The sequence below is a fragment of the Ptychodera flava genome, chromosome 1, assembly GCF_041260155.1.
Source record: "Ptychodera flava strain L36383 chromosome 1, AS_Pfla_20210202, whole genome shotgun sequence".
Taxonomy (NCBI): Eukaryota; Metazoa; Hemichordata; class Enteropneusta; family Ptychoderidae; genus Ptychodera; species Ptychodera flava.
In genome coordinates, this window is record NC_091928.1 from 20,149,259 (window position 1) to 20,174,283 (window position 25,025).

The 25,025-nt window shown below is 37.0% G+C and overlaps 2 protein-coding genes and 1 long non-coding RNA gene across 3 annotated transcripts; all 3 read left to right on the forward strand.

Moving 5' to 3' along the window:
- Positions 1 to 1,084: 1,084 nt before the first annotated feature.
- Positions 1,085 to 4,701, forward strand: LOC139143379 (von Willebrand factor D and EGF domain-containing protein-like). Its single transcript, XM_070713650.1, has 6 exons — positions 1,085 to 1,174; positions 1,672 to 1,742; positions 2,153 to 2,228; positions 2,782 to 2,961; positions 3,641 to 3,849; positions 4,510 to 4,701. The coding sequence occupies exons 1-6, from the start codon at positions 1,085 to 1,087 to the stop codon at positions 4,652 to 4,654; spliced, it is 771 nt and encodes a 256-aa protein (XP_070569751.1). The 3' UTR covers positions 4,655 to 4,701.
- LOC139143384 (von Willebrand factor D and EGF domain-containing protein-like) lies at positions 4,700 to 10,128 on the forward strand. Its single transcript, XM_070713663.1, has 6 exons — positions 4,700 to 5,007; positions 6,091 to 6,462; positions 7,327 to 7,575; positions 8,502 to 8,613; positions 9,049 to 9,152; positions 10,039 to 10,128. The coding sequence occupies exons 1-6, from the start codon at positions 4,891 to 4,893 to the stop codon at positions 10,126 to 10,128; spliced, it is 1,044 nt and encodes a 347-aa protein (XP_070569764.1). The 5' UTR covers positions 4,700 to 4,890.
- A 390-nt stretch (positions 10,129 to 10,518) lies between these two features.
- Positions 10,519 to 12,817, forward strand: LOC139133950 (uncharacterized). The gene is made up of 2 exons (XR_011552688.1): positions 10,519 to 10,580; positions 11,247 to 12,817. It is a non-coding gene; the product is annotated as an uncharacterized lncRNA (long non-coding RNA).
- Positions 12,818 to 25,025: the final 12,208 nt, after the last annotated feature.

Consider the following 25,025-nt stretch of genomic DNA (forward strand, 5'->3'; position numbering starts at 1 on the left):
CATTTGAAATTAAAAATTGTCACCGCTTTTCCTCTATTAAACTATTGGAAAATCAAATTTTCGAATTTACTTCGAATATTCTGCCAGCTTAAAAAAGAGTCATTACAAGCCAGTACAAGAAGTGCACCGGCCGGAAAGGACACCTGAGAGTCCAAATATCTGCCCCGAAGCTTATTTGACCTTCATTTTAGAATTATTTGTATTTCATGATAATTACCCAGGTTAGTCCAACGTTCATCCCAAGGCTGCTGGAATCAGATGATGTAGGGGAAACTGTGCATATCTGGTTGACGGTCCCAATTCTCTGTGAAGACCACACGAACACAAGCCTATGTGTCCTCAGATTTGCATTGCAAACAATAGGTACACATACCTATATCATACTTTTAAATATATTTTTCAATTACGATTTGAATAATTAGAATATTTATATTGCTGAAATGTATGCCTTGCACACCTGCCTTGTGTTCTTATGTATCCTCCAGCATTCAAAATGGATATGACAGACGAGCTTTAAGATCAGAGGAACTACCAGCTATTACATTACCCGCTGATTCAGCCGCTGAAATTTTTACACAAACGCTTGATGCAATTCCCAAATCTGCTAAACTCACGGATAAAAGAACAGTGAAAATAGATTTACATAAAATGGAAAGTCCCTTCCCGATAAATATGATCATCACGTTGTTATATTCTATTGTTCCATGTTATTTCCATAGGCCTACCCTTTCCTTTACATTTTCGTTTGTTAACAACTCAATTTATATATACTTTCGAATTCATCCATCATTAGCGTTGCCGTATGTGTTGAGCCCCAGTGATTTAGTAACTCGGCCGCTCATTGAAAGTGTAAGGAAACAAATAAATACATCCGATTCATAATTTACACCGTAATATATTTTGTTTATATTTTGTACATTAAGACATAGACACTGCATCCAGCTACAGCCATGAGGAACTAGCTGTCAGTCGGTGTGGTTTGGTACTCAGTCAACGCGATCACTGGGACAGCGTAACAAACAAAGCAACAACAAACTTTACCCTGTACGCAACACGCGATTTCATGGACGATGGAACAAGAAACATGGCAATCCAGACATACGTATCTCCAACGAATAGCCTTGGCAATGAATATTTTGAAATTTTCATGGGTTATGTAGTTGATCCAATAAGGGTGAGTTTATATTTTTGTAAAGGTGTTGATTAATCGGTCAAATCTGGAAACGATAACGTAACCGGTTTCCATACCAAGTTACATTCTCCTAGAGATTCACAGAACAAGTTGGTTGGAGAGAGAGAGAGGGAGAGAGAGGGGGGAGGGAGAGGGAGGGAGGGAGGGAGGGAGGGGGTCTTGCAAAATGGAATTCATTGCATGACAGAAAACATTGGTTGTTCCTGTATCGTTGTCACTATCAAGGGCAATTTGGGATATAAGTGACATTTTTATTCCAATCGCATCGCGTATCAGTGCACAATGTGTGCGAACAAGTAACAAACAAATCCCGATGATTTTGTTATGATGTGATTTACTGCTAGAACACATTGAACCTCTTTATACGTATCCTGCAGTAAAGACATATGGTAGTAGCATTGCATACAGACAGATATATGTTGCAGCTTGGTTTGATTACGAAAAAATATTTTGTCTTTTCCCCATTTAATGGTTCACAGGTATCTGTTGTGAATGTTGACCACAAATATTGCAGCTCGTACAGTGATCCGCATTACAGAACATTTGACAGGTAACTCAAGTCCATATAGATTTATGATTTTGAATATATATTAGGATGAGATTGTTCAGCCTGTAATATGGCTAACAACAAGCCCGCAGGATGCAGTCAAAAGAAGGGAATCAGAATGAACGTCGCTTGTGTCTTACTTTCGGTTTGCTTGTGCCTTTGCCAGTAATTTGCATTTGTGGCACCAGTGATAAACATTACCGGCAGATGATACTGGTATAACTAACAAACATCTTTAACTGGTGTTGTCACCTCTCGTAGACCTTGTTCACATATTCACCATTACTAAACACCGACCATCTTTCGTATGTCAGGCCTTGGTGAAGGGTCAGAGATAAACAACAGTCGGACACATCGTTTAACTGATCCATGTATTATGTTACTGTTCATTATTAACTCTCTATTTTCCACAGGAGTTACTATTCTATGATGCACCATGATTATTTCGTTCTAGTTCGTGGAAATACCAAGAAGGGAGGCAGATTAGAGGTACTCATATCATTTACAGAAGATTGTCTTAGACTTCAGTCATTAGTATTCAGATTGATTACATCTCTGAGAAATTAGTTCGAGGTCCCTGATGACGTGAAATTTTGATTTATTCCGTGCTAGCGTGACCAGAGGAAAATGCCAGTCATTTCTTCCATGTTTGCCATAAGATATGTATAATATGTGGACTAGACTACCTGAATATATAGCCTGACAATTTACATGTTTACTCCTAATTCAATGCAACTTAAACATGGAGGAAGATACGTTTCCTTTTATTAGCGCAATATTGAAGATGCAAAACAAGATCTACTTCATTATAACGCAGACTGCTACTTTGGTCGATCTCTAAGTTTATATGAACTATTTCGAGGTGAACGTAATACAGTAGGATCCCCGATGATACCAAGGGAGTTTAAGGGACAAGAGTTGACAACAAAACTATCTCGAAACTACATTAACAAAAAGTGCTGATTCGCAATTGCGCCCGTGATCGCAGGGACTTCATGTGTTCAGCAATGATCGATTTTGAACTTGCATGTTTCACTTTCAGATTCAGACGGCTACTTCCATATGTTCCGATGTGTCCTGCAACTGCGCAGTGGCTATTCTAGAACAGAACGACCTGGTTATCATCGACTTCTGTCAGAGAACCACGCCAAGAATCACAGTACCGAGGAGAAAGCTGTCGTCTGGAACTGTGATCCATGAACAGTATGGATACCGATATTATGTAAGAATCCTCATACTCATTCTCTTTCAAGATATAAGCAGTGTTTTTAATCACATTGCAATGGCATTACACCATTTTGCTTTCCTAGCTAACGTACTGATGTCTTTCTGTCCATCCTGTTTGCCCATCTGTCTGTCTGCTTGCCCGATATCTCAAAATCCAATGATCACATTTTAATGGTTTTAAGTACATGTCTTATGTTTTCAATCAAAAGATCAAATAAGTTGTTGGTAGCTGCGACTTTTATATTTAACGCTTATAAATTATATTTGCTCTTTCGATGAACGTTTGCTGTTAGAAATTCAAAGTTAAGAATGGCTGCATTGATCAGGGTGATATCCGGAGCATAGATTCCATTTGGCCATTGCACGATATGATCAGTTTCTGTTGATTTGACAGTCGATGATAATTACTGCAAATTTGCACGATTAATTTTCATGAATTTACATAATCTGAAAAATGTATGAAATTTGGAGAGAAAATAATTTTTCAATCACATGACCATGGCAAAGTTTCGCATTATATAGATTTATGATTTAATAAATGAAGAAAATGGCAAAATTTCAATAAAAAAGCTCCGTTCAAATATGATTTTTTTAAATTCAGCCATGTTTGGTACAGCGACCCGACCATGCTTGTATCGTGTAACGTTCAAATCCTTATTTCACGTATTCTAAAGGTGTACACTCATACTGGCGTATTATTAGAGGTAACATTACACAGTAGAGGTGATTATTCGTATATGGACATCTCTGTCCTTCTACCCTCGGATTACCATAACAACACCATGGCACTGTGTGGAACAGCAAGTGATGATCACTCAGATGATTTCACCAAGAGAGATGGTACACCTGCACAAAGTTTTGAAGAGTTTGTCGACTCCTGGAGGTAATAATTAATTAATAAATTAATGTATGTATGTATGTATGTATGTATGTATGTATGTATGTATGTATGTATGTATGTATGTATGTATGTATGTATGTATGTATGTATGTATGTATGTATGTATGTATGTATGTATGTATGTATGTATGTATGTATGTATGTATGTATGTATGTATGTATGTAATGTCTGTCTGTCTGTCTGTCTGTCTGTCTGTCTGTCTGTCTGTCTGTCTGTATGTATGTATGTATGTATGTATGTATGTATGATGTATGTATGTATGTATGTATGTATGTATGTATGTATGTATGTATGTATGTATGTATGTATGTATGTATGTATGTATGTATGTACGTACGTACGTACGTACGTGCGTGCGTGCGTACGTATGTGTACGCACGCACGCACGCACGCGCGCACATGGGTACTTACGTATGTAAGGTTGTATGTTTGGTTGTGAGTATGTTTGCATGTATTTTTGTATGTAGGTATGCATATATGTATGTAGGCACGCACATATAGACGTACATATGTATGTTCATAGGCACGTATGTATGTATTTTTTGTTCGTTTGTTTAATTGTGGGTAGGTAGGTAGACATATTTTTGCTTTCACAGGACAAATAAAGACCAATAAAAAATGTTTCTTCTTTCCCTTCGCAGAGTACAAGAGGGAGAAAATCTATTCATAGACCATGCGAGCATACCTGAAGTACCAGACTATGACAAAGTTTATTGTAACTGTCCTGGTGATGTATCAGACGACCCTACAATATTTGTGACTTTAGCTTGGCGCAGAGGACTTTAAGAGGTACAGATGTCACCAATGTGTTCACGGCCAATCCGGCAGAGACTATTGAGGAACCCTGCTTCACACCAGAAGACGTGGGCGACACCTTGCAACCTCGCTTGTACAAGAACGCAAACCAGCGCGACATTCTGAGCGACTACGAAGACGAGGAAGATGGATTTCAATTTGAGATTGATCCGGACTTTGTGCCAGCGATCCCCGACTGGCCCACGCCAAGTGGCATAACCGAAGATATGGCGGTAGAATTCTGCGAAACGTTCCTCTTACAATCATCAGTGGGTGAAGGGTGCTTAAATCTGACTAATATTGAGCTGGATTCGTATACTGACGCATGCGTACTAGACATACAGGTAAGGTGAGATAGTATGAAATTAAATGAATGAATGAATGAATGGATGGATGAAACATTACACGATTGGCACTAATTTGGGATAATTGGATGGTGAATTAATGTCTTTAAAATCTGCAAATGTAGGCTAATCTGTTTTCCGTTTTACATTACACATTTGTTTTTATGAGTAATTTGTGTAATATTGAGACATTCAGTTATATGGCATCTAACATTTTTGAGAAATATAAAAAATATGAACATCCAATTATCCCAAAATAGTTCCCATCGTGTTACGAAATTCCGCCAACAATTTTGGTAATGAGTTAATGTTTTGTTAGGTTTTTATACGGAAATTTAGTGTTTATGTTGCCATTGTTTGATCTTTCAGTTGCCAGAAAAATTGTAACATATGCATTACCCGTTACGTTACGATGAATCGTTTTCTACCCTGAAAAAATAATGAATGTATGATCGTCGAAATATTAAACGACGTTAGAATAGCCATCCATCACACCTGAGATGTGTTTGGCTGTTTGTTTCATGTACGTTTTGTCGTAAACGTGGATATTAGTGGACTTAGACAGCAATCGTAATAATCGCATTATTCTAAGGAGTCCAGATTCTAAGCCGAGACTCCTTAACTGATAATGTACGGATGTATTTCCACTTATCTTCACTCATCTATGGTCTGTTCACGTTTTTCACGGCTGATTTGGGGTTAAGTTAGTACGCGCGTTGCCTCAAAACTGAACATTTTAAACTTTCGCTCAACTTTCATGCTGTGTTCTCTTTCAAAATCAAGAATAAAATTGGTGACCATCGAGCAAATTTTGGTATTAAAGAAATACATTACCGAAAATATACCAAAATTTGAAATTCAAAATGGTCACCATCCAAATGTTGACAATATAGGGAAATACTGAATTTTCGATTAGTACTATGAGAAAGTTAAAACTTCATTTACTCCACAAGCATCAAAATGAATATGTATGACACCATATCACTTACCAGCAAAGCATATGTGAGTCAAAATATCTAACCCCTCCCGGCGCATCCTACCCTCAATAAATCTTAACTTTCGATGGTGCCTGTTTTATTGCAGGCAACGGATGATAAGGAATTAGTCATGTCGTCACTGGCAACAATGGAGCTCGAATGCATCGACATTGTGCAAAGAAATATAACTTACTACGAAGAAGACGAAAACGGTGACATGGTGCCACCCCCTGATGTAGTCTCTGTCGTCTGTCCCAACGAATGCAGCTTTCGTGGTCAGTGTGTTGACAATGAGTGCTCGTGTAATGAAGGGTACACTGGTGACGATTGTTCTCTTGAAGAAGGAGCGCCACCTATAGTTCATAATTTGAGGCATGAGCTTTGCGACGTGCGCGACAGGCCATGCGAGACGGCATTTGTCATCGGCGAAAAGTTTACGTCATCGAACAACCTGACATGTAGAGTTCAATACAATAAGGTCAGTTGCTTATGGAAAAGTAACATACAAGGACAATGGCCATAACTTTTGATATCACTGTGTTTTGCACAAAGTCGACTTATATTTAGCAGTCAAAATAATACATACATACATACATACATACATACATACATACATACATACATACATACATACATACATACATACATACATACATACATACATACATACATACATACATACATACATACATACATACATACATACATACATACATACATGTATTTTACATACATACATGTATTTTACATACATACATGTATTTTACATACATACATACATACATACATACATACATACATACATACATACATACATACATACATACATACATACATACATACATACATACATACATACATACATACATACATACATACATACATACATACATACATACATACATACATACATACATACATACATACATACATACATACATACATACATACATACATACATACATACATACATACATACATACATACATACATACATACATACATGTGTTAACGAGCGCAAGACAAAGCATTGAGTGTTATGATTCGCAGGGTAAAAAGAACATCTGTGTATTGTAAACAGATCTAGAACAACAGAATGAACTACAAGAGTTACAGCTTAGGGAGTTTTAACTGTCTGCATATTTGTATTTTTAATCTCAGAACAACTTCATGAACTTGCTCAAATCGTTTACCCTTCGGTTAATAAACAATCAAGTGGTGAATATATTTAAAGATGTAAAACACTTTGTATCATCACATATGCAACTTGTAGACAAATGACAAATGTAGGTGAGAAATGCATATTACATATCATTCATGCAGTACTGACTCACTCTTGCAGGCGAACTATAACATTGTGTACGACGCCACAGCTCTACTCCTTAGCTTTGCCGAGGTTTCTTGTTTGCTGTTACAACCAAACATAGTTATCTCCGGCTCGGGTAAGGGCTCCGAAGCAAACTCTTTACCTGTGGAGTATTCAACGCTATCAGTGAGCAATGACGGCGAAGTGTATAGTGAAGAGTTACTGTTCACTGTTTACGACTCTGTCTGTATTGAATGCGAAGACGGGGGAAACTGCGTGAAAAAGGTATTTTATTTCTTTGTAGAGTAAAGACAGTCCTTTATGGATACAGGGTTGTTTGTACATACATACATACATACATACATACATACATACATACATACATACATACATACATACATACATACATACATACATACATACATACATACATACATACATACATACATACATACATACATACATACATATACATACATGTAATGGTGTCAATTTCGAATACCAATGGATTTGTATATTCCAGTAGAATTTCACTTCCTACGATTCATAGCATCCCTTACAGCATAATACAAAGATGAAGTTTCTTGCCGATTTAATAAATTTTGTCTCGCAGGAGCTTTAAGTGCCTCCAGATCTTGGGTGACAGAAATTGATTCACGCCAGTGAATTGTTCCATATCAGCGCAGTGAGGTCTAGGATCATATTTCTCACGTCTTTTCAGTGTTTAACGAAATTGAAGTTACTGTAATTTTCTGTAATGAACACTATATGCACAATTTCCAGAGAAAAATACAGGTACTGCAATCCATATCCATCCATACCTGAAACATTCATGTTGACAACATATCGACGAAGTGTAGACAACAACTGCAGATGTCTGACTTCGTCCTTACAAACTAAAACAACATTTCCGGGGTTATTTATTGGTCGTCAAAACACGGCAAAAATTACAGCTATGTCCTTTCATTTTATTGTGCAGGCAACCGCTTACCCCTTAAACCAGTTTTCCAATACACGGCATCCCATTGGCAGACTACTATACATGCCGCATAAATAAATGTTAGGGGATAACTAATGTCGGGAGAATCCGTTACCTACAACAATGCTAAAGCGTATGCTTACGCAATTATACCGAAACTTGTGTTTTTAAACTCTAGGATCCTAGGTACTTGAATGAAGATATAATACATTATTTCGTTTTCTACTCACAGGTGAAGTCTTGTCTCATAAACGGGGTGTGCTATGGCGATGGTTTCCAAAACCAAGCCTATCCATATTACATTTGCGATGCAGATAATGACGAGTACGATTGGACGTTCATAGGTATGTTGCGTCTCTTCATTTCATACTCCATCTACTAAACCAATTATTTCCCAACCTCCAGGTCGATTTTTGAAATATAGTTCAACCAATCAAGAAAGGGGATATCATATGGTCATGTTCAATTGAACTGAATATATAATTCATTTGTCGATTTGAATAATGTAGAGAGGCTTTTGTTTCAACGGCAAATACTTTGTATTTGTTCACACATGCCTCAGAGAGCCGAAGGAGAAATGCCATAATTAATATTGTTTTTACACAGCAAAATAAAAATTAAACAATGATGACATCGATGATGTGAACTTGAAACCCTATTCTCTCTTAGTTATGAACTGTGGAATCTAATGGCGTTATTCAATGATTTTTAAGTTTACAGATGTTCGAATGTATTATGCTATAGTCTATTGATACCCATGCTAATTACTATTCTTCCAGGTCCTGACCCGACTTCGGGTGACAGAACCACCCAAGACGTTGTAACGAACACTACACATCGCATGTCTACACCTGACCTAATTGCAGAAGTCGAATCTCCAAAGGTAGAATTCCTGTTTCATGTATATATATATATATATATATATATATATATATATATATATATATATATATATATATATATATATATATATATATATATATATGTGTGTGTGTATGTATGTATGTATGTATGTATGTATGTATGTATGTATGTATGTATGTATGTATGTATGTATGTATGTATGTATGTATGTATGTATGTATGTATGTATGTATGTATGTATGTATGTATGAATTTACGTACATGTATGTTTATCGGTTTTGTTCCTGAAAGTATGCATACATGTAAACAAACATTGTAAATGTATGTCTTCTAATTGCATATTACATGGTACATTCTATTACACGCCTCGATGTGAGTGCAAATCAGTGCATTGATTTGAATAGGAACATCCTGCGAGTTAGCGGGCCTTGTGAACCGTGTACGGGCCAGTTTCCATAGTTACCCGTACCGGTGAAGCCTTCGATGTTTTCTACAAAGTAGACGCTTAACGCAATGTAAAATATCCTTGCACGCACTGCTATTTTGACTTTCGTTAGAATCTGTTTGATGCTAGTCGATAATGGCAAAATTCTTTGAGAATGCCCTGCATGTAATAAAAAAATATTATTGCCTGAATACATGGGTTTATGTGCCCTCGCAGCAGGAGACAATTTGTCCTCCTGGCGTTGGGCAAATTGTCACCTGCTCTCGCGCACATAAACCCATGGCATGTATTCAGGCAATAATATATAATATTGTATACTTCACGGCAGTATGCACGCTACATAATACGACATAGATGCGAATATGCGAATACATGTATACAATATAGAAATGTTTACTTGCTTGGATATTATTTTGTTAGGAACTCTAATAATTTTTTTCATTTTCTTGAAACCCATCAGACAGTTCTGATTGGAGTACTTGTTGGGCTCGTTGTCGGGATCGCGATAGCAAGTAAGTTGTCTGTCCGCTTTGCAGATGTTCATATTTAAGGAATCATTTCTTGGCGATGAAATGTCAGTATATATTTGTGTGCTGGAGGTGCACCATGGGAAATTTGGAAGGGGTAGAGCTGGTATACTTCTATCATTTAGTCATTTATTTGTCTTCTTATAATAATAATGCTACTTTTCAGAAAGAAATATGTTATCTCTACCACCACATCCTTACACCGGTTTCTATAGCTTGTCCTTAAAACACTGCAAAGTCACCTTGAATCTTACAGCCTAAAATGTGTTCTTTACTTAAGTCCAAGCAAAAAAAATCGCACATGATAGATTCTACCCGGCACACATTAAAGCCTTACGAACAAATCATAAATATACGCTTTGCCAAATCAAATTGTTTTTAAATTGACATAATTCGCGTGTTGCCATTTGTAGGCGTCGTCATCTATGTTGCAAGAAGAGTAAAGAAGAATGGTGAAGTAAGAAATAAATCTCAAGTACGTTTATTTATAAACTGATATCTTCCACCTTTCAATCAATGTTTGAAGAAGAACATATATTGCAATCACTTGATCTTAATTTGAATCAGAACGAACAACTCAGGAATTCTCATTGGGATTTCACTTAATATAAGAAAAACTGTGATTCAAAAGTTAACTTTTAACATCAGCGTAACTGATTGAGTAAACGGTATGAACGACAAAATTTCAATTAACAGAGGTTGATATCGGGTTTCATATTGTTCATAATGAAAATGAAAACCCAACTTTATGGAGGTCTAGATTCACTACTAAAAGATCCAATTGTCCATGTACAAGTGTTTTGAGGATCAAATTAACAGTGAAATTTTGCCAATATCATTTCCGTATTGCCCGGTCAAACGCTCCATTGAATTTTACCAACTACCATGAGAGTAAGTTTTATACTCACTCGGCGTCGTATCGTGCCAGACTAATAATTCTATAAACTTGTATACCATCTTTAGAAGCATTTTTCATGCAAGTACATCCATTTTTGACGAGCAAAATGTTTTAACCGGGTATGATGCAAATTTCATAAGATTAAGGCTCATATTTACTGGCACAGTATTGAAGTTTTGTGTTCATCACTGGGTGAAACTTCTGCAAACATTGTAATGAAAGAGTATTATTATTTCGTCTCAGGCTGCAAACTCGACAGCGATGCAAAGCCATACAAGTGACAGTGGTGCTCTTACAACCCTTGGGCAACCTGCTTATGAATTACCTCGCCTTGTTGTCACCTCGATCAACGAACCGACCTATGAGGAGATAGCAGATGTATCGAATCCTCGTGGAATCTACGTAACGACGATATCAGGTCAAAAGCCAGATCAGGCCATACATGTCGGGTACAGCGAACTGCCACCTCCATACACGGTGGAAAGTCCTCCTTATACCAGCTTACAGGATCGAAAAATAGATGATTACACAAAACCAACGACCAAAGGAATGCATTCTGTAGATGACTAACTATACTATAAATGATAAAGTGGTTAGCTGATATTTCACGGTGTTGCATGACACGTCGACACTACTCTCATTCTGCAGTAGGTTTAAATATGGCTTTATAGAATGCATTTGGATAACACTGTTGATACTATATTTTGTAAGCTTCTCATTCGGAGGAAAATAGCATCAGCCGGCTAAATTTACGACTAAATTGCCGTCTGTTGACGGCTAGCCTGAGTTTTGGCCATTTTTCGTACAATGTTGAAAGAAATGTTTGAAATACGATTTCTCTATGAGGGTATACCTTTGTTCACACAATGTAGACTTCATAAACATTTCCTAAGTGCCAAATTTGACATTTTTGCTGGATGAATATGATGATTGTCCATAAGTTGAATCTTCCAATGCGAGATCGGCAAGAAATATTTCACGAAAGTAACACTTTTTTGCCTCTTTACACAACTTCCATACCTAACCATATGAAGAATATGTAAAATAATTTATATTTTATATATTACAAAATTAAGTGAAAAATGAGGGGTCACCATGGAAACTTTTAAAGATAGTAAAAGTCAAACTTACATGTTTTCAACAGCTATGTTGGACTGAAAGACAGTGCAGTTACATTTGCAACTAGAACTGCTAGTAATGGGGACATAGGGTGAACATTAAATCATGTAAATTTTAGTAAGAATGGGACGATTTCACGTTTTTACTGTTACCATAGTACCATGGATGGTATACTGAGTACAAAATTCATTTTACGTATAATTTTAAGTATACATAAAAAAACATGTATATTTTCCCGCCATACCTTCTCTATCGCGGAATTTCAGCCGGACATTCCCGGTCTCAATAGTGTTGCGAAGTCTCATAAAGTTTGCTCTGAGTAGCTGAATTAGTATATATCTGAACTCTGTGTAACTTCTATGTGCCGGAACTTTGACTTTTTTCTAATGACATGCACAAAGTTTGCATGTTCAACTAAATTATGCATAAGTCTACATCATTTCTAATTTTTGAGCTATTTTTTCCTAAAGTTGGATTGACATTTCTGTAAATACGGTAAAGACGATTTTGTCTTAATAATGAAGACAAACTGAACAACTGGATATGAAATTAAAACTCCTGGAACTCCTGTTCTCGATGTATTTGACTCATGTCAACTGTACATAGATTTTTGGTCTGTACCTAACATGGCACTTTACTGTTGGTATTGTACATGAGCTCTGTTTAAGTGAATAAAAGTTGTGGCTGCATTATCATCTTTTGGCACGTGATTAACTACGCTGACCTCAACTTCTGACCAGTGATTTGATGCCGAAACTTAAATGACTTCTGAACATTCTCAGTTACACTTGTATCATTTGAAGAAATCAATTGCATCAAGAATTCCATTTACACATTTGTGCATCTTGCCTTATGAAGGTCAAAGGTCATTTTGGGTCCAGTATTCAATGTTCCAACTTATACCATTCCTAAAGTCAATGCCTTATGAAGATTGCCTATGATATTGCTGCTCTATCAATCAAATTGAAGCGAAAATCGTCATTTACAGAATCCTAATTTACTGAAAACATAAGACCAAACAAAGTTATGGACGCATCGGCGTGGTTCCTGCAAAGTAGCTAGCAGTACCTAAATTCGTGAACCGAAATTGACCAATCCTAATAAGTTCCAGAAAGTTTGTCATAAAGACAATTCCGCTCCGACATTATTTATCAGAACTTAAAACACTTCACACTTCGTAACAATCATCTGTTCAGACTCTGAATTTGAAACATATGTTAAGGTTGATCTAAAGAAAAGGTGCGGTAGCTAACATCGATACTTTGCTTAATGACGCTGACTTTCGTAGTCAGGTTCTAACCTTTGAACCTGGAGAAGGTCAACATCCTCTATAATAGTTTATTTGCTGATACAGATGCTGAGTATCTCGAATTTCCTACAAGTGTTGTGCACAGTGTAGAATTATTAAAAACAGTAACTTGTATAGTATAGTGAGTGCTGTAAAAGGGAAATACGTTATGATAATAGGCGAGTTGCCAAATCAGTGCATCTTGCACTATAAAGACGATGCAAAACGGGAGGCAACATTTATAAAGTTGGCTTTCTATTTAGTCTTGGTAAGGTGTCAGAATTAATCAGAATGGTTTTTACATACTTTGCCATTTACGAACTTTACATCCGTATCTGGAAAAGAGAAAGAAAGATGTCTTTGCAATGATCACATAACTTGCTTAGTTACATGGTTCTGTTCCTTATCCAGTGCTGATACCGATTAGACTGACTTGCACCGAATAGTTGGAAAACTTCTTGAATGTAAAGATTATACCAAATGATGAATTCGAAACGACAGACTTGGCTACGAAAACGACATTATTGCAAACCGACCCTGTCACATGTGCTCGATAGTTTGATCATAGAATCAATAGATTTATACACAAAATTCTCGAAATCCCCAATGATCAAGTTAGTAAACTGAGAGATTACGTAGAATTGAATTCAAACATAGGCGCACCCATCACAAACATTATGGTAAAACGGATAGAAAGTGCGCCCACCAATATGAATATGATATGCTCTCACAAATCACTGCAATTATCGGTTGATATGACTCATGTTCTTCCGATGTATCAGCGGAATTACGTGACAAACGTAATATACACACTAAAAAACACTCTAAGATATGTGAAGGACGGGTTAAACCTATATAATAATAATAATACATGAATTTATTCATATACAATAGGCCACCGGCCTTAAAGTATTCCATATCTTGTTACAAAAGATTCACAGGAGGACGCACTAAGACGTGTGCTTACAAAAATAAAAAATGAACAGTTTTATATCATAGTGTCATCTATAGCGGCAGAGCGCTTTTTCATGGCAAAGAAAATAAATTTAGAAAGATTACGTAAAATCAGTGCACTCTGGGATTGCATAAGAAGAATAAATTTATCAATTGTCGGGACTGTGTGATAGTATTGTGGAATATACTTTGAACGTAATTCGCAATAGAAAGGACAGACAATAAAAAAGTGAAACTCATCTTCAATGTTACTATTCTGGCAAAATATACAAGTTCTTTCTTCACGGATATTACGTAATGGTCGATCTTTTTCTATGCGGAGGGAGTGAGAGGAAACCCTAAAACGACACAACGCCTCTCTGCAGCGACCTTATCTATTAATCGCAGATACTGTTCCTTTTCAAATACTAATTTAAACTCTCTATAAGTGTCAAGTGTGGGAAATAAACGTAACGATCTACCCCAATTTTGAATGTCTAAATCCTGACAGCGTTGCTTAAATAAATTGAGAAAGTTTACAGTACTCCCAACCCCTTGGTTAAACCATACTTCACCCATCCCCGCTGAACAAAGTAACATTTTTACATCATAAGCCCAACAAAACTTCCCCTTTTCAGCTTCACTATATTGGAACAAATAACATTTATGCGCTAGACCTATATGTAGGTTTGGCTATCCCATGTTTCCCATGACAGAAACAGCTCGCCTAACGCCATTAAACAGTGAAGATGACATGTTATCAGTTTTGTCCTCGAGAGGATATAGAGATTATGCGGTATTCAGAAAGCTTAATCGCCACGAATCTGATTCTCCCGCTGTCTTGTTATTCATACAAATTACCTCCAGATAGATGACGTGCTCTTAAGGTCAAACAAGAGCAAAATTAATGAATCCTTGAAAGCTTTTAAGTGATTAAATTTTAATTGATTTCGTTCCCTTGTCGTTATGAGTGTTATCAGCTCCATGCTCACCTTGTTTTCTTTGATAGGCTGATCAAAACGTCTCAGATCATTCAAAAAGACATCTTCTAATTATGAAAGGCTGTATGAACAACGAATATGACTATTTCATCAAGACTGTGATACTCAGTGAACTTTCAAATAAGAGTATTAGTCACTAAATGTTTATATTGCAACATATAGTTTTGCTAGTCGTCGGTTCTATGCCGGGTTTTATCTGTATACTAGACCATCAAACAGTTTCATGATTTTCTTTTGGTAAACAATGAGAAATGATAACTTGCTTTAATGATTTTTGTATGCTCTCACGCTCGTACACTCACTATCACACACAAACTGTATCGAAACAATGATTACATCAAAGACAGCTTCGGGGATAATTCTGTCCACCAGCAGAGCTATCAACTTAGGGTAGAAAATACGCTAAGTTTTCAATCGGGTTCGAAATCACAACATACGGCAGCCAGTCACCTAGCGGAGAAGCCACAGACAGAACCCCTCGACCAAATCAAATCCCCACTCTCCAAAAAGCGGTTCAATAGCCGAGCTAAGTTGTTACAATTTTTCTGACTGCAATCCCTCCATACGCTGTAGAGTTCTCACTCACGCGGTATTGGCCAGGAAATTTCACAGCTGAGTTAGTGGTCGATGCTTTTAGTAAACTTTCAATGAAGTCACATTCATACCGCCCACGTGAGAGCAACTTTCAGCTCGTAATTGGCATACAAACAAAACAGTGCGGGCGGGGTGTACATTATCCCCCGGAAATATGAAAAGTTTAAGAGGTTTAGAGTGCAAAACAGCTGATTCTCTGTCCAACTTGGTGCATTCATCCTCTTTTGCGTCCGACGGCTATATGTGGATCTGATCGGCATGAGTAAGAATGGCGGAACACGATCCCATATTTGGCAAGTCACCATGATGAGATAGGCAGTCTCATTATTGTGTAAACATTTCAGTTCCAGCCACCAGAGACGAAAATAAAACCAATTCCGGAAAACGCTTGGGCAAAGTCGATAAAATCGTGATAGTATGCAACACCGATGGTTTAGATCACGTGTAAATTGGCGAAAGCTCACATTGTGGTTTTCATGAATACTATCTATATGGATAAATTACGTCAGCAATTGTTATCAATTTATATTCACTGATTTTAAATCTTGTAAACAATAATAATCTTTACGGCCCTGATACGGGTTTTGCGGACCGAGGTTGTACGGCGGAAGGGCCCGAGCGTGCGAGGGCCCGTACGCCGTACGACCGAGGTCCACAAATCCGTATCAGGGCCGTAAAGGTTTTATCATATACCTTATTATTAGAATATCCAGGAAAATTATATATTTTTTCAATTTCTATGGCTAAATTGAGCGGTTTTTTTTTTTTTTTATGGCGAAATTAGACGTGACTCCGTGACATCGTCATTCCATCGGCGAAAGCCCAAGCCAAATCACTTTGCGCATTGATATAAGTATGATGTAATCTATTTACATGTAAACAAACTCGTTCTCAATCACAGCTGTCACTCGCAAACGTACAAACAAAAAAGGGAAGGAGACCTTTGTTAAGTTACACAAATCCGAACGTTTAATAAACTTTTCAAATATGAACATTAAGTGCTTACAGATTATAATTTTCTAATGATTGAAACGACTGAATGAGCACGGCAACGTACGACGAAAATAGACTTCAAGTTGAAACACAAGAACGCGACAACACGGAGTGTGTCAACGTGCAACGTCAGCAAACACATCAAAATCGAAAAACAAATACAACAGTCAACAAACTGAATCACTGACTATCACTGTCAGATTCGATGACAAAGGGACGGCTTCTCTTGACTCTCGGTGCAAGCATGATTTTAAATTTACAGTTATTCATTATTGTATGTTTATGGACGGGCGCGTTTTCTGTCTAGGGACAGCAGGGATAGTGGTCTCTTCGCGATCGATGAATGTGCGATGGGTTCTGTCGGGCACTCCGTCTTCATGCCTGTCACCGTGGCAGGCTCAGAGCTGTACCTCTGCTGATTTGCGACATCGGTTAGAATGCCTGAAATACGGTGGTGATCATCGATGGAGACGGAGTCATAATGCTGGAGACTCGACACATTTTTATGGCCAGTGATCTTGATGATCTGCTGAGGCGGAACACCGGCTTTGCTTAGGGTTTGCACTGTTGTTTTGCGAACGGAGTGGTTTGTTTTGCGTCCAGCAAATGACATAGATTTTGCAGCCCGTTGCATGAAAGATCCAAGCTTGTTTTTACCCATCGGTCGCGGATAAAACCACAGCAAGGAGTTGATCTTATGAGACGGGATCGGTTGAAGGTAAAACGGACTATCATCGTCGCACGCGTCAATGGGTCTCCGATTGATGAACTCGCGGTAGATCGAAATCGGGTCACGGTCACTTCCGGGAGCTTCAAACACGCGAGGGGGACGGAGCGACAATCCATATACTTTCCGTCTCTAGTCTTCGTGTCACGCTCGCGAAATTCTAGGAACAAGTGTCCGGAGTTGTCTCTCTGTAGTTTTATATCGCCGAAGGTCACTTTTTTATGTTCGTCGCGACCGCGGAGTCCAAAGTTCTTCGTAAAGATGTACCACAGCGTGAAGATGATAGTTTCACCGTCCTTCTTTCCAAGAACGCCAGACTTCCACATAGCGTTTTCTTCCTCGGGAGAAATTGCCTCAGATGCTTGAGGCTTTCCGCCCATCCCACGCTTCTTGAGTTGCATCCGCTTTGCCTTCAGTGCTTCGTTAGCTAGGTCGAATTGCTTATCATTTAGAGAAACGCCGTATCGCTTTTCCGAAAAATACCTCTCAATGCTGTGTTTCACTGCCGAGATCGAATCAGGCTCGTAGTCGCTCCCATCGTCTTTCTTCATATTGATGAAAAACGCCGCTAGATATTCATTCAGGGCAGTTGCTGGGATGTCAGACAGCTCACGATGGTCATCATACCGAGTCTCGATAAATCGTCGTACTTTCAAATTGTTTACATCTCTCTCGGTCGTTCTTACGGTACTGACCTTTCGCTGAGATTTTATGAAATTGTTCACGGAATCCATGTCTTCGTTTCCTATGGCGGATGCGCAGGTGTTTGTTGTTTCAGAGCCATCATCGATATCACCGAACAGGATACTGTTTAGATTTTCTGCGGGAATTTCCTGCAACCACTGCATTATTTCATCAGCTTGTGCCATGGTGTTTTGATCAGCACTGAGAACTGAAGAAACGCAGACGACAATTTTTGAATCTCGCGCTGATTTGTTTACAAGTTGGGAAGTGTACAAATAGCAACGCGCATAGCAACCACACTGAAAGTAGTTCAGAACTGCGCGTGAATGTCCATATTTAGACAAAGTGTGCCGGTCCGTGATACGGCAACTTATTACACACCTGTAAGAGCGCCTTTTCCCATAGGTTTACATGGGTACGTGAATCTAGGTATATGATAAAGCACATAGTGTGTGCTGACAGTGAGCTACATCCAGACCATGGGGTAAAAACCTCCGTAGTGGATGTAATATTAGATGATATACACATAATTTTGCGTTTATTGTTTCTAAGAAAGTACTTTGACATCATGTAGATAGAGAGACGTGCATGGGTACTCGATACTGCGTCAACTCAAACCCGTTCCACACCAGGCTGGGTCAACAACCGTGTTTTATAACACATCAACGCACGTATACAAAATCCTTCAATGGCTTCTTCCGTAGAATTTCTGAGAACCCTAACGTCATTTGGACTTTGTCCATAATCATTGTTCATAGCAGATTAGAAGGGGCGTACAATGACGATAAGTGCTCAGGATAGGCGCTGGTATTCTACTTCATGGATTGGCAGCACATAAAAGCTACCGTCCTGCCCTTGACTGTCAGTGTGTACGCGAACCGTGAACTTAACCTTGTTTACCTTGGTTGTCTGATGTCCTAGAGTTCTTTATAGGTGAGTAAAAAGTCATTGAATTGTGTCTTAAATTCTCCATCTAGTACGCCATATGTTGTACATTGCTGAATATGTGAGAGGAAATATCCGGACCTCGCAAATATTGTTACTGGGGCCAAAGCATGATATACGTAAAATGTAAAATATCTGAAATCACTCCCCACCTTGGCTTAATTATATGCTTTCATTTAATGTGATTCAACTGACGGGTTAGGGAAAAGCAAAGTGTACGATATTAATTGCGAAAATTTGCTTCATCGAAGGCAAAGTCATTCGGCATATCTTCACTCTTCTTTAAGGTGGTTGGAAAGGCTAGAGCGTCAGTTATAAACTTCAATAAAACTATTAAAATATAAAAGTAGTCAACATTCTCCGTGGAATAAAAAACTAGACATTTGGGGTCAAAGGCATTGCAGAGTTATAGTCTGTTGAAACTTCCGAAAAACTGACCAAATAATCGAAGTTGGGGAGTCCTTAGTGTATTAACTATGGTAGAGGTCCCCTAGCTTTTAATAAATGTTTGAAAAGGGAAAGTCATTTTTTGCTGTTTTTCAGGAAAGTTTGACAAGGCGGTGCTTGCATTTAGAGTGAGTGACTGCTATTGTAAATGCATTTTTAGATTCTTTGAGTGTCAAAGAGGTGTCAAAAGTGAGATTAACCTAAAAGACTGCTCTGTGACTTCAAAAGATAGGTGCAAATATGGCTTGTTTTCAACATTTTTGACAGAATAACAGTTTTCCTACATAATTTTATACCAATTTAATCCAACCTATGAAATGAGATATGGACATGGAATTTTTACAGGCTATTAACAAGGTTACAGACAAGATTTCTTTGGCACAATTTTCCTGTTTTTGAAGTACTTTTTGAAAAATGACATTTTGAAATTTGAAATAATTTTTTAATAATTTTTTGATTTATAACCCATGTAAAATCATAAAAACAAATTTCATTTACAAATCCTGTCGTACATCTTACAATTAATTGTGTCAATATATTATAACTAATTTGGTAATATTAAGTACTATCAATTATTATTAAATTCAAATATTTAAAAAAATATGAAAAATTAAATTTTAATATTTACTGGTGTCATATTTCAAAATCATGGCTGCAAATATACAATTTTTATATTCTTTGGAGAAAATATTAACTAAGGGAGTTATCCTGAAAATGTTGAACTAAATATCTTGATTCTAACATTTGAAACTTGACATTAACTCTGAGAAAGAATTGGTGCAAAATTAGCCTTTCCACATATCCCCAAATGGTGACAGATATCTGATGGAACACATAATCGAAATGTTTGATATGTTTTTATTGGGAGCATCAATATAACTTGGAACACCAAAGTCCCTGTATACATAGGGAAACCACTGGGTATATCGGTGTATGGCCAAATGACTAGCCGTCACAGAATCGCTATGTGCATGAAGTTTGGCAGATCATCTTGCAGTCTGTTTATCAAGAGACTGCTGGGTGTCTCATAGACAAGCAGACGCCGTGCATGCATAAAACCAAGGTTACTCTACCCCACTGCCCTTGGAGCAACCCAATAAAGTGACATTTTGTCAACTAATGCAGTTTTTGTAGAATTGCTTGAGTAATTTTCACCAACATTCCCTCAAAGTGTTGACGATAAATAAAGTAAGATACAATAATTATGGTAAAGTACATCCATATTACGATCAAAAGTGTTTTAATGAACCAAAAATGCCGCCATCTTTATTATTTCCCTGGCCATATCTCAAAAAATTGCAGTTTACGCTCAGCGTTGTGAAATCATGGTGACAAATCACTTATTTATTTCTGATGGTGTCCCTGAAATACTGACTGGTACTGATTAGCACGCATTTGGACCAAACGCCTAATAACAATTGAAATTTGTATCAACATATTAACTAGTTCCATAAGTAGGAAATAGCACAGACATTGCTGTTACTCAAACCATTGTCAGTGAAAATGTTCAGTTCAATGGTGTGAAAGAAGTTTATTTTCCGAAAGGAATAATTTTGCGTTTACGCTGTTGTCTTTTAATGAAGTTGTGTTTGATGTTCTCACATGCGTTTGGAGCTCGTCTGTGGAAGTGTGACTATACATGACTGTTGGCCCTGGGACTTTTGCTCCGCACTGTTTTGTACAAACAAACAATATTATGCAGTGATTTTCAGCATAGAATATGCAAACCGGTATATAGATTCCATAGAGTATCGCATCTGTTTGTTTTGAATGTATTTTCACAAACCGTACTTGCACAGCTACAACTGTGAGAACTTGTCTATAGGCCTATATAACTCTAATCATAGACCCTCGAGAAAAACCTATGCTCTAATTCAACTTGACTTATGGAACGCCCATCATCGAAACCATATCTTTTGCGTCACATCAAAATACAGTTCACCACATCGAGAAAAACATAGGCCAAAGTCCCTGAAGCTACTATAGACATGGATACAAAATTAAGTATTTCCTGACTGTGTGAAATGATCTCACTAAGGTCATCCTAGGGACATGTAAACCAAATATTAATAAAGCGGTCTGACCAGCGGTTTTGAAAAACAAGCGACTCAACAGTTGACAGAGCTCTGCTGTGTTATGTAGAGAATAACCTTTTGTAACACATGTATTGATGAAGAAGGTGGATATCTTTGATAGCTCATTTCAGGATGGCCTGACCAAAAATGGAAAAAAATTCCGTAAAAATACAGATTTGCATATTTCATGAGACTATATTAGTCTATAATAGCAAATAAACGAGAGTTAATTACATTCTAATTAAAGTAAACAAGACTTGCTTAAATCAAGATTTACGTCATAGAAAAACAGCATATCTGTCAGGTTATAAAGAATCTTGAGCTGGTTATCTTTTAATATCAGTATTTTCAATCTATTAACTAAGCACATTTTAACTTTCAAATTAACATTGTAAGTAAGTTCTGTTGAATAAGTTGAGACTGTACGTACTCAGAGAAAGCACACTGAAGAGACAAATGTTTGTAACTTAAGAAGTTCAAGGTCATCAAAAGCATTATAAGGAATCATGTAACACTTTCATTGCACTGTTTACACAGATTGCATAATTGCTATAAATAGCACATGAGGAATCTTACAGCCCAGCTTTACCATAAAAACCCTATCACTTTACCACTCTTTTAATTGACCACTCTATTTTTTTCCTCAAAAAGTAATTTTATTTTATCCTTACCAAGTCAACCATAAATGGAAATTAGAACTTTCTCTATCTCTATTTATTTGACCACCCTATCATGACAAACTATTATGAGCAATTTCTTTTAGATAACATAAATGGTGGTTCAGAATATATCAAAGTGGGATTCAGGAAAGTTGCCTTTACATGTTTTAATCCTCCAAATGGTAAGCATTTCACTATGAACTGTCAAAAAAGTTGAACTTTCTGATAATTCCAACACTAAAATTATTTGGCTTTGATGATTTCCTAATTAATTCAATTATTTAAAATCATATCAATTTTTTTTTCAGGGTGAATTGATAGGGTTTATACAGTACAAGAATTACATACAATGGAAGTCAAATTTTGACCAAAAATGACAAAAAAATTCCTTAAAAATACACATTTGAATATTTCTTCACAATTTGAACAAATCTAAGTTGGGTTACCCCTAGTGACCTGTATACCAAATAACAAAGCTGTCTGACCAGCGGTTCTGAAGAAGTAGATTTTTTACCAAAAACACCTTTTTTGGCATTAATTTGCCTATTTTCAACAATATCAAAAAATAAAAAAAACTAGTTTCTCAAAATCCTATTTTTCATCTACACAACAAATATCAAATCAGTAAGTACTGCGGTTCTCAAGATATTTGAGTGGACGGACGCCTCACAAACGGACATACATACATACATACATACATACATACATACATACATACAGACTGACGACAGACGCCGGACGGATACCCATCCCAATAGCTTCTATAGACTATAGTCTATAGTAGCTAAAAATCACGAAAGGAAACCCACGGTCAATAATGGTAATCAGCAGTGTCTGAAAAAAGATTGCGTCAGAGCAGGAAAAATATTACGGAACGGCATCTATCAGGGCTGATTCTTTGTAGTCATGTCATTTTGAGTCTATAAATGAATCTTGCTTTACATATCAGAAACAGAGTTCGCACGAATGTAATTCAATACAATGTGGTGGCTGAAACGGCAAATACCTCTTCCGACGCACCGGTAACCCTCTTAAATCTGGTTCAGCAATACTTTTATGATGAGCCTGGTCAAATCCCAAGAAGTCGGAAGTCCCCGATCGAATCGTATCACTTGAACTAATACTTTGATACTGGACTGCCATGTGCCAGAACAAGTTCAAGGACTTCGTTTAAAATACTGGTAAAAGAGCAGCATTTTCATTGGACAATTTCTAGATACGCAAGAAAAGGAAAGTACTTGTCTTGCTTATCTACATATGTCTATGGTGTGCCTAGGCGCAGAGCAGAATTTTAGAAGACAGGCGACTATGGTTTGATCGCCTGGGGACTGAGCCACTCGATACCTTTTAATCTAAATTTAAACTAATGGGCAACAAGATAAGCGGATGTTGCTCTGCCGTCCTTAAGGCCTGGACAGAAATTACAGGGGATGGGCCAAATGTTGGGGGTTTTTTAGGAGTTGGTCGCTATTTTTTGTGTTAGCATTTTGGAAGGGCCATGACATTTCACGTATGTCTTTGTGGGAAGGTCATCATTTTTTACCAAACTATCGCAACTATAAGAAAGCAAGATGTGGTCGATACAGTACTTCAAAGAAAAATATCAAATCATAATACACTGGAATCTATTGGGCAAACTATTAACAATTTCCCCCTGCAAAACAAGCTATATCTGTATATTTATATATGTTTGATAATTTATGTAAATGTACTCTGCTTGAAGTAGAAGGTAAAAAGTACATGTGTGTATAAGAACTTTGTTTTTTATTGCCTCAAAAATTTTGATTCATTATGTTAGAATATGAGAAAACTATGAATATTTTTTCAATATAAAATTAGCAATATCTGTGCATTTATAGAAGTTTGATAATTGATAATTATCTACTTCGCAAGAATAGGGGGGTTACAGGTACAATTTGAATTTGCAATTTCAAAAAAATTGATACACTATACATGTAGGCCTCTGAGAAAAAAATTGACATTTTTTCCAATATAAAACTGCCAACGTCTTTGCATTTACAGACATTTGATAATTGATATAAATGTACTTAATAAGGATAGTATGGTTAAAATAGCATATGTGTACAAATTTGATTTTGGACTTGTCACTGAAATGTTGATTCACTATACATTGTAGTATTTGAGGAAATTATGAACATTTACAAAACTAGTTAAATCTATGCATTTTAAGACACACATAATTATTTATGTAGTTGATTAGACTAGGCTGATTACAAGTCATGTGTTTGCAAGAAATTTGATTTGGAATTTCACCAAAACATTGATTCATTATATGTTGTAGTCTACAATGAAACTACGAACATTTTTGCCAATTTAAAACTAGCTAAATCTATGTATTTTAAGACATTTGATAATTGATATCAATGTACTTGATTAGACTAGATTGGTTACAAGTGCACCTGTTTGCATGCAGTTTGATTTTGGAATTTCACTGAAACATAAACATTTTATTCACTATACATTGTAGTCTATGAGCAACCTACAAATACCTTGTTTCCAATCCAAAACTATTTAAATCTATGTACTAGATATGTCT